This window comes from Glycine soja, chromosome 6 (assembly GCF_004193775.1).
Source record: "Glycine soja cultivar W05 chromosome 6, ASM419377v2, whole genome shotgun sequence".
Lineage (NCBI taxonomy): Eukaryota > Viridiplantae > Streptophyta > Magnoliopsida > Fabales > Fabaceae > Glycine > Glycine soja.
This window is the reverse complement of record NC_041007.1, coordinates 10139833-10150750: the sequence shown is the minus strand read 5'-3', so window position 1 is coordinate 10150750 and position 10918 is coordinate 10139833. Positions and strand designations below refer to the sequence as shown.

The following is a 10918-nucleotide window of genomic DNA, read 5'->3' as shown; positions in this document are numbered from 1 at the left end:
AGTTCTACGTTTAAGTAGAAGCTACCAATAGTAATTTGTGTTTCTCTACCTCAGTTCCGCCACTAGGTGGACTCTAGTAGTTTTTGGGTTTCTCTTTCAAATTGATGCAATTTTGTATGGATTTTCTTTTTATAGTACAAATTCATGTGATTTTTTTTGTCAATTTTCACGTAATATAGTATTAACATTTTACAAAATAAAAAAAAAAATAGTTATCTGCCTGATCGATCAAGAAGACAAAATCTTACACTATATGCACGTCGTGAACACGCTCTGTTGGATCCAAGCCCCCTTTTCTTTAATTTGTATGAAAATGGAATTCATGATGATTGAATATATTTGAGACTTTCAAGAAGATTTTGGAAGGCATTATCAGGAAATATTTTATAATTGACCAAGCTTATTATTACATGGGGGAAAGGGGGGTGGGGGTGTTATTGATTACAACATTAATTTGCTTGGATTTGGAGAGTCTGCAGTAAATATTACCTACAGATATAACTGTAAAAACTAAAAGTTAAACAAGCCATTGATGCAACAACTGCAATTAAACCTTTACTTCAAAGGTTAAACTTTTTGAACTTGTGCTGCTCTAGCCGGTGTTCCTGAGTACAGGACAGCTTGCAACAGCATCTTCAGCACTGCCATCAAACTTGGGACCTTTCAGGAGACCTCCAAGCAATTCGGCAGGATCATAAAAGAACTCCACCTTCACGATTTTTGAATTCTCATCCAACTGCATGTCACCCAAAACAATCAAAACTAAAATACATTAAAATTGCTGAATGAAAAGAGCAGTAACAATTACATCTACATCAGCCTCTTTGGAAATCTTCATAAAAAAAATCTCTTTTGTATATATGTTCGTCAACATTAACCAGTATTGGTGTTATATAGTCATTGTTCAAGTGTAACTCAGCTTCAGCTCGGTCCTCTTAAACAAATTTTCAACTTAAAATCATGTGAAAGAAAAAAACGTGATTAAGAAAGAAGATCTCAATAAAATATTCAATCAAATTTTTTAATAGAGATTAATCATCAATAAATCTTTTGCATCAATAACATGGTTAATATATATATATATATATATATATATATATATTAGTGGAAAGGTATGTTACCGTGAAAATGGCCATCCCATAGACTTCAATTTTGTCTCCAGTGGGGGCGTGGCCTTTGAAGGGACCCTCCATGTAGCCCCAGTGCCTGAACTTGTACACAATCACGGGTGGTCCAGAGTACACGTGCAGAATTTCCAAAGCAAACCCACGTGGGAATGTTGTCGTGAAGGCCTTATGGGATGAATCTGCTGTTTCTTCATATGGGTTGTAAGGCCTCAGTTTCTCTGGTATAGAGGTTTGCAGCAGTGGAATATACCCTCCTCCAAGCTTCCTTTTCTCTTCCAAACTAATAGGCTTCCTTCCTGTTAATAATCACAAATATGATAGGAATATAAGATAAATTGAATGGTTAAGGAAAAAAAAAAAGAAAAAAATTATAAATTAGATCTCTTCTACTAACAAAATTAATATTATAGTAATTAATATGTTCCTATAAAAGAAAAATCACAAACATGAAACAACTAATACTTAGGAACTAATATGCATGAAATTCAAACCATGTAAAATGAAGAATGAGTTTGCAATTCTGCTTTCTCAAGACAAAACGCTACCGTTTAGGCTGAAAGTGTATTTCTCTGGGTCCACTGATCTGTTATCCTTGAAATCCTCCTTGTGGAACATTTCCATCTCCCAATTCTTCACTAAAGTCTGCACCTTTTCTTCAAGTGAACCCGGAGGCCATACCTGTCAAGAAAAACATAATCAAATTGTTCGATTTGGCATGAACAACTTTTTCTTTCTTCACTGGATAAATCATTTATATGTACACTCTTAATTGACACACAAAGAAATCAAGAAGAGGAGACCTTGGTTCTGCCTTCATCAAATAATTTGTTGACAACGTCATAATTTGGAGGGGCACCATATCTCCATTTGATGTTCTTCTCACTGTCTTCGCGCATAAAGGGGCGGTATTTGTCCTCCCTAACACTTGATGACGCCATCTTTAGTACCCTACGATCATTTGTTCAACTCGGTTTGTTTTATTTATAGGAGATAGGTATACTGTGCAAACCTTATGTTATAATTGTTTTACTTAAATTTTATTTTAATAATTTATTTTTATTAGTGTATGGCTGATTAGTCATACCATTTACTAATGAAGCTTTTGACCAAACATACCATAAAGCTTTAGACCACCGTGAAAGAAAGAGATACGGATCTAACAAAAAAATATGGCAACTCCCTAACCGAGATGTATGATTTTTTCTTTTTTTATAGAAATGATATCCTTCAATCTTTTATTTTTCCATATTATCAAATTTATTGATTATTATATTAATTTGTCAGAAAATTTGATCGGTTATTTTTAATAAAATTTTCTGTTTTAATTATATTTTTCTCAAGCATATTTATAAGACTCAAATTCGATACATTATTTAAAGAAATCAAATATAATATTATTTAAACCAATAACTAATTGATCCTTCAATTTTATTTGAATTGAATAAAATTATTAACAGGGTAAACTTTTTTCCTTCAAATATTTAAAATTTTAATTTAATCTTGTAAAATATTTGAATTTTAGAAATTACATTTCTATACTTCTATAATAAACGTGCGTTTAATGACGGATATGAATCATATATTTAATATTTTGAATATTTCATATCACTATCATTATTTAAATGAAAATTTAAAATATTATTTTTGAAATGAAAAATATTCTTCACTGAAAAGTTCAAGAGGACTAGGAATCGTAATGGAACTCTTTGATAGAACAACTAATTTTCTTTGACTGGATTAGTCCACCCATGCCGCGGACAAATGAAAAATCAATTCAATTTTAATAAAAACTAAAAATGTAATGAACCTAATATAATGTGGTTCACTTAGTAAAAAAATATAGAGAATGGTTGACAAATAATTTTGTCATGATCAAATATTTAATTCTTAGATTCATGTATATATATAAAATATGGTTTAATTATTCATTTAGTTTAGTTGTTATAATTTTTAAATTTATCTTTTTTAGTTTTTATACTTAATAAGTTTTAATTCTTATAATATCTCTGTCGTTAAGATTTTTTTAACTAGAATTAAAAATTTTTAACAACTATTGAGAATACTAAAAAATTCATTTATTAAATTTTAAAGATTAAAAAATTCACTTATTAGCTATAGGGATTAAAAAAAATAAGTTTAAAAACTATAAACACTAAATAAGTAATTAAATCAAAAAATATTTATTAGAAAAGGTCAATTCTTTAAATATATCTCAATATGTCAAAAAAATTAATTCTTAAATCTTGATGGGAGTTGTCTGAATTCACCGAAAAGAAAGAAAATAAAAATATAGAATGCGCAAAACACGATATAAGACGGAAAAATTTGACGCAAAAATATTATTGGACAATTTTAATAAGATTATATTTATGATTTATGGTAGATTAGATTAGGCTGAAAACCCAGGCCGATTTATTTTTTTAGATAAATGGTTTTGTATGGTCTCAAGAACCTTTATTTAAACAATTGAATCCATTGGAAGTTGGAAAAACTCCTTTCTTTTTTCAATTTATGTGGGATTCATGATGATTGAATTAATATATATAAACTTACAGAAGATTTGGACAGGAGCTTATCTAGAAATTGCTCATAATTTGACCAAGCTTATATATTACATGATGGGAGGGGGGGTATTACAACCTTAATTTGCTTGGATTTGGGTAGCTTGTAGTAAATATCAGTACAATTTTATTTATATAAACATAATTGTAAAAAAAACTAAAATTCAAACAAGAAGCCATTATTGGATGCAACAACTGCAGTTAATTTTTACTTATGGCCATCCTTTTCCTCAAGGCTTCCTTGAACTTGTGCTGCTAGCTCTAGCCGGTGTTCCTGAGTATAGGACAGCTTGCAATAGCATCTTCAACACTACCATCCTCAGGACCTTTCAGGAGACCTCCCAACAGTTCTGCCGGATCATAAAAAAACTCCACCTTCACGACTTTTGAATTCTCATCCAACTGCATGCATACCATGACCCCAAACAATAAAAAAATAAATAGAATTGTTGACTGGAAAGAGCTGTAATATAATTATATTGACATCAGCCTAATTAATCAAAACATACTTCAGTATATTAGAGGATTCATTGCTTTTTGTTAATAATTAATTTTTATCAAAAAATCTGACTTATTATTTTTAATAAAAATTTTCTTTTTTAATTATATTTTTTTATCTACAAAATTTTAAATTCGAGAAGAAATTAATTCAATATCACTTAGATTATCAAGTTGATAGGAAACATGCTTGAATTTGAAGTACATAAATGTGAAAAGTTGTCTTATTGAGAAAATCTTAATAATTATTTTATCCATTTTGTACCTTCTTAACATTAATTATTTTAGTATTAATGTTAAGAAAATGGTTGCTTATGATTATCTGTGGATGGAAGTTATGTTACCGTGAAAATTGCCATTCCATAGAATTGAATTTTCTCTCCAGTTGGGGCGTGGCGTTTGAAAGGACCCTCCATGTAGCCCCAGTGCCTGAACTTGTACACGATCACTGGTGGTCCAGAATACACGTGCAGAATTTCCAAAGCAAACCCACGTGGGAATGTTGTCGTGAAAGCCTTATGGGATGAATCTGCTGTTTCTTCATAGGGATTGTAAGGCCTCATTTTCTCTGGTATAGAGGTTTGCAGCATTGGTATATACCCTCCACCAAGCTTCATCATCTCTTCCAGAGTCATAGGCTTCCTTCCTGTTAATTAATAATCATAAAACTAATATTCAGGAATTAATTGTATGAAATTCAAACCATACAAAAAAAATGAGTTTGCAATTCTGCTTCTCAAGACAAACACTACCGTTCAGGCTGAAAGTGTATTTCTTTGGGTCTATTGATCTGAAATCCTGCAGGTCCACCTTGTGGAACATTTCCATCTCCCAATTCTTCACTAGAGACTGCACCTGCTCTTCAAGTGAACCCTGAGGCCAAACCTGTCATAAAAGCATAATTTAAATTGTAGGATTAGCGATTGACATGACTCACGATGATCCGTTTTTAATTTCTTTCTTGCACTCCACAAACATTTATACACTCTTGATTGAACTATACAAATTAATTAATTAACACAGAAAGAAATTAAGAGAAAGAGACCTTGGTTCTGCCTTCTTCATATAGCTTGTTGACAACGTCGTAATTTGGAGGGGCACCATATCTCCATTTGGTGTTCTTCTCAGTGTCTTCGCGCAAATAGGACCGGTAGTTGTCCTCCCTAACATTTGATAATGCCATCTTACTTTAGTACAGTTCAATGTTTTGCTCCTCTTAATTTATGGGCGGCGTATGACACGTATTAGATAACTCTGTCTGCTTTTTTTGTTTGTTTGTTTTTATTTGTTTATGAGATTTTTTTGTCTTTCCATCATATTTTTGTTTTTATTAAAAAATAATTAAGTTTCACATCAGTTGTCTTAATTTTTAAAGTATAATTTATATATATGTAGGATAATTTCATTTAATGTTAATTGATTTTGAGATAAAATTTAACAATATTTACTCAAATAATCAATCAATTGTATCACTCAAACTAATAACTTATTTTATATTATAAAAATTAAATAGTAACAATGTAAATATTTGAAAAATGTAAATATATAATACATAGATAAATATATAATAGCTCGTGATGACTTATTCATTTGATTATTTTAAACCCTCCTCTTCTATTATTGCCGCAAAACGACATCTTCGGGCTGGCTAGGAATTGTATAATTTTGTTCACTTTGTATTTGACAGGTATCTTCACATAGAGTAATTTTTGTTTAATTTGATGAATTATTAATTTCTTACCATGGTGGTCATGGTCATGGAACGGAACATTTGTTCTTTAATTATTTTAACGGACCATTAAAGGTGTTTCTGTCACGGTCAACTTGGGTATGATGTTAAAAACTTTTTTTCTTGAATTGACTTTCTTTGTATAATTATTAGAATGAACTTAGATTTGATGTTAAAAATCTTCTTTATTTATATTTTTAATTATTTTTTTTATCTTTAATCCTCTTTTTTATATCTGCAAGTTATAAATAAAAAAAATATCAATCGTTATCTTTTAAGTAAAACATAACTATTAAATAAATATTTTTAAAGATATGTTTAATATATTTTTATTATCAAAAATAGTTTATATTTAGTCGTTATCGGACTCCTTTCTCATTATCCAAAGGTCATAATTCTTTTCATCATAGATTGGAGGAGCAAGATTCGACATCCATTTCACAATAGGTTGCTCGTGAAGAAGACTTCGGTACCAATTGTTAGTTTTAATTGTTGGATAAAGAAAGTATAGCAGAGCAAGGAAGCAACGTGACTAATGACTGAGTTTGTTTAGTATTGCAGAAGTGTGTAATTTTATTGAATTAACTTATGTTTAAGTACACTGAAATAACTGAATAAAAGTCCCTCTCCATGATTTGAAGAACTACTAGTGGAAAAATAAATTCAGAAACTTACTTATCCGATATATCCTTACCTTGACTAAATTAACTTATTCAGACTAAAACTATTGCATCCAAAAGGAACCTTTGCAATATACTTTATTTTATTTTATTTGGTGACTATAGATTGTGGAATTCCCCTCAAGTTATTGTAAATTGTAGATCATGGACCAATATTGTCCAGAGAGCAGAGGTAAAAAGTCAACCATCTTTTGTAAAAAATAAATAAAAAAATATTACGTATGTTGTTTCTTCTTTATTCATTTCAAAAGATATATAAATTAATAAATATAATTAATACTTTTATGTTAAAAGTGTGAATTTATTAAGGAGGTATAATTCAATTAGTTAAACAAATAAAAAATGAGTTTAATTTCTATTATGCGGTAATATTGCCCCCATTCCCTTTAGGTTGTAGGGATTATTCCAGATGCTTATAGTCACATATACTCTGATGGGAGAATAATAGAAGGTCTAAAAAAAATACTTAAAGACATGTGATACCTTATATAGAGGTAAAGTGGCGGAAGAAACTAATTACCGCAAGCTACGGAATAAGGATACATAGTGAGGCTCAAGCTGGATCTAGTAGATAGGATCAAAATGGATGCATAATAGTATGAAATAACTTATTTTATTGTATTTTTTCAATAAAACATATTAAATATTAATCCACAAATAATTTACTCGTTGAAACAAAAAAAATTATTTCTCGTTATTTAGGTTGGATCCACACTTCGACGACTTTGATTGCATTAACAATACTTGCGTAAACAAATCCAAAACATTGTTGTAATGTAACACGTGTTGAATTATATCTTGTATATTTCTTGGATCAATGGCAATTATATAATATTAATAAAATTAATTTTTAATTCAATAAATTATGAGACACCCATAATTTCTAAATTAAAAAAAAATATCACTTATATAAAAAACATTAATTAAATGTCAGGAAAAGCAAAAGGAGACAATAAAGTTGGATAGAAGAGGTCAATTTGAATAATTTCGTTCCCATTGGTTACAATCATTAGCAAAGGACATACAACAGAGTTTCATTTTAGGGTACAATAATCGGCAAAGGCACAGAAGCGTACCTCGTCCATGACATAACATGTATTTTCTTTTAGATATTTTTTGTTTGGCGTGCCATTTGCAAAGATTCCATAATTTCAGTAATTTTCATTCCGTCCAGGTCTCTTATAAACTATAATATAAGGAAAAAGTTAGCCGTGCATCAAACTTTATTCCATAGGCAATGATTTTTTACTTACAATCATTATTAAATAATTCATCAGCACCCTTAATTATTTTCTCTTCTCTCTCTTTTCTTTTTCTTTCCAAAGTGTAGATCAGTAGTGATGTCCAACCACCATTTTTCGAATTGGATACTTATAGGCAAAAAGAGAAAAGAAACAAAAGTGTAAATGTGTAATACAAGAAGTCGTAATTAATATAATATGATAAAGAGAACAACGTAAGTGGAGTGTATATATCATAATATATTAATATCATCATCACTGGTTCACAAACGGATGGAAGAAAAGCTGCTTTTACCAAGCATAGTATCTTCTTCTGTGTAGCGAATTGTGTTAACTGGAAACTTCTCTGTCCCCAAAAACAGAACAATGAAGGAACTGGGAGTGGTTGCAGTGATGTTGACGGCACAGTTACTGGATGTGATCGTCAACACTCTGAGCAAAGCAGCCATGAAGAAGGGCATGAATAACTTTGTATTCGTCATGTACTCCAATGCTTCCTCTTTCTCGTATCCTTTATAGGTATGAATTTATCAAAATTCAAAACAAATATGAACTTGTGTGTTGGCTTGGCTTCTTTTTTCCAATTTTGGTTTGTGCAGGAAGAGAACACTTCCTCCACTCTCGTATAACAACCTTGGCCTGTTATTTGTTGTTGGCTTGTTCAGGTACTTGTTCACCCTACTTTGGCTAATAAAAACATGTCTCATCCATGCAATTTGACTGAGTATTTGGGGCACTGTTGCTTGCAGCTCATACTTGTTTTCTCTCAATAAACTACATACTTGTGGTAATCAATGCAAATCTGAAACACCTTTTGGCTTATTTCCAACGACAAACATGGCTCATGATATTGATTTTAGTTGTTTCTTTCATTTTTCTAGACACGGATAGTCAGAGAATACCCTGCAGAGTTGGTGGTGGTACTAATTCGCATTGCATTAACCTCTATACTATCTGTTCCTGCTGCACTGATTTCAGAAAAGGATCTAAAAGCTTTTAAACTGGGATTTAATATGGAGCTGATAGGAGCATTGCACTGATTTCTCTTTTGTTAACATGCTCAATTTAAAACATATCTTGTGGGTCCAAGAAGGAATATAATTACAAGGATCTAACTTAATTTATGTACAGTGTTATTGGAGCAGCCATAGTAGTTATTGGTTTTTATGCTGTTATTTGGGGGAAAACTCAAGAGAAGGTGGAGGAAGATTGTACAGTTTACAACTCTGAGTCATACAATGATGAGGTCCCTCTTTTACAGAACAAGAAAATGGGGGAATAAAATCCTCAGGAAATGATAGCACCACAAGTTTCAATGTTCTTGTTTCCTATGAATTTCTTCCCTGGAAGAGCTATATATATGCCTATATATTGGTCACCAGGGACATGAAAGAATGCATAATTTGTTGCCGATTTGCATAATATATTCATTTTTTGAGTGCCACTTATTGCCTACATCCACCATGGAGAAAGTTCAGAGAATGGATTACAATTTTCTGCCAAGGCTGAGTTGAATTCAGTACACAGAGATCAATCAGTTTGACCTTTTCTTCTTCATTTGGTAATTGTGATTTCCCCTCCTGTTGTAAACTGTAGAACATATCTTTAAAAAAAAAACTGTAAATCTTATACCAATATTATGATTCTTCTGTTCAAAGAATAGAATAAGTAATTTCAGTTGCTAATATATATATAAAAACAAAATTAACGTTGGTATTTCATCTTATACATGATTTGTTATGCATGCACGTCATTGATTTTCTTATCAACAATTGAGATTATTAACTGTAAAATAGTTAAATCAACTAATATTATTTATTCTTCATCACCATTGATGTTTATTTATTCTCAATATTTATTGCTTAAGGGAGTGGTTGACCGGGAAGAAGCTTCATATCCGGGAATCATAATTATTGGAAAAATAATGTTTGGTTGTTGATGGTAAATAGTTAGATAAGTTTTCTGAGAATTTAAGTGATATTTTATTAATTATTTTAATTTAATAAAATCAGCATGATATTTTTTACTGTATTAAAAAAGTTAATTTAAAAAAGAAAAAATTCTCACATTTCTTAAAATAAGAAAAATGTTTCTTTTTTTAATACCAAACATGAGAAATTAGAATTTTTAACGTAAGATTCTCATAAAACTAAAAATTTCTTTCCTATCCAAATGCATCCTAAAATATCCTTTATTATATTTATATATAAAAACAGTATACCCCATTTTTCCAACTCAACATAATTCTTTTGGAGGGCAAACACCCAAGGACATAAGAATAAATCATGCCTCTCTACATTTGTTGATTCAACCATGTTCCTTATCTCCTTGAGTAAATATCTCAAAAAATACGTAGTATTTGTGCATTAGAAATCATCAATCACATGCCGACAATGATGTTAGCAAAACAAAGCATTATAAACCGAACGCTTCTTCTTGCGTGCCCGCCTGTTTGTGTTCTATGGTTGTGACTGCTAAGCAGTAGTGCTTCCCAACGGGGTGCGAGAGGAAAGGATGTGGGGTTGGATAGTGGATAAGGAGGACCAAGAAGTGTGGTTCGCATGAGGAAATTGCAAGGGTGATGTGGTGAATGCAATGGTTGAAGATGTGAGAGGGCTCAGTGGAGGGGGTATGAGAAATAGGAAAAAATAATTACAAGAGGAGGTATATTAATATCGAAGGATGTTTATATAGCAATTGCCTTGGCAAAACCAGTTTCATATGTTGTGTCAAATAGTCCAACTCATTTGAGCCGGTCATTCTATTTGCAGTTTTGCACCCTTTTTTTTCTCGATACACTTGAGATGATGATGGCTTGCCTATTAAAAAAAAATACAACTTTTTATTTGAAAATATCAAAATACCCACTTTATCTTTCTCCTTTTTTTATTTATTTAATCTTTAAAACCACTTCCCTTCCCCTCCCCCCTATTCATGCATACCTCCCCATTTTCAATTATGTCCGGGCACTGGGTGAGATGTCTAGTAGTGGGATTTCATGTAAAAAGAGTTAACTAATTGTTTACAATGCACCTTATTCGTGCAATGGCATTCTTTATTCAACTTTTCTTATGTATTTTAG

At 31.0% G+C, this 10918-nt stretch overlaps 2 protein-coding genes across 2 annotated transcripts; both read right to left on the bottom strand.

Annotated features, from left to right (window-relative positions):
• Window positions 1–357: 357 nt before the first annotated feature.
• Window positions 358–2089, bottom strand: LOC114415501 (pathogen-related protein-like). Its single transcript, XM_028380218.1, has 4 exons — window positions 1928–2089; window positions 1673–1805; window positions 1122–1423; window positions 358–736 (listed from the first exon to the last, which is right to left on the bottom strand). The coding sequence occupies exons 1-4, from the start codon at window positions 2063–2065 to the stop codon at window positions 593–595; spliced, it is 717 nt and encodes a 238-aa protein (XP_028236019.1). The 5' UTR covers window positions 2066–2089; the 3' UTR covers window positions 358–592.
• A 1552-nt stretch (window positions 2090–3641) lies between these two features.
• On the bottom strand, window positions 3642–5388 carry LOC114415500 (pathogen-related protein-like). Its single transcript, XM_028380217.1, has 4 exons — window positions 5232–5388; window positions 4939–5071; window positions 4531–4832; window positions 3642–4090 (listed from the first exon to the last, which is right to left on the bottom strand). The coding sequence occupies exons 1-4, from the start codon at window positions 5367–5369 to the stop codon at window positions 3950–3952; spliced, it is 714 nt and encodes a 237-aa protein (XP_028236018.1). The 5' UTR covers window positions 5370–5388; the 3' UTR covers window positions 3642–3949.
• Between the last annotated feature and the right edge of the window lie 5530 nt (window positions 5389–10918).

Coding starts and splice junctions, on each gene's coding strand:
- LOC114415501 (XM_028380218.1), bottom strand. CDS start 2,065: ATGGCGTCATCAAGTGTTAGGGAGGACAAATACCGCCCCTTTATGCGC. Junction 1,806..1,927: donor TTGATGAAGGCAGAACCAAG/GTCTCCTCTTCT, acceptor TTTTCTTGACAG/GTATGGCCTCCGGGTTCACT. Junction 1,424..1,672: donor ATACACTTTCAGCCTAAACG/GTAGCGTTTTGT, acceptor GATTATTAACAG/GAAGGAAGCCTATTAGTTTG.
- LOC114415500 (XM_028380217.1), bottom strand. CDS start 5,369: ATGGCATTATCAAATGTTAGGGAGGACAACTACCGGTCCTATTTGCGC. Junction 5,072..5,231: donor ATGAAGAAGGCAGAACCAAG/GTCTCTTTCTCT, acceptor CTTTTATGACAG/GTTTGGCCTCAGGGTTCACT. Junction 4,091..4,530: donor ATGGAATGGCAATTTTCACG/GTAACATAACTT, acceptor GTATGCATGCAG/TTGGATGAGAATTCAAAAGT.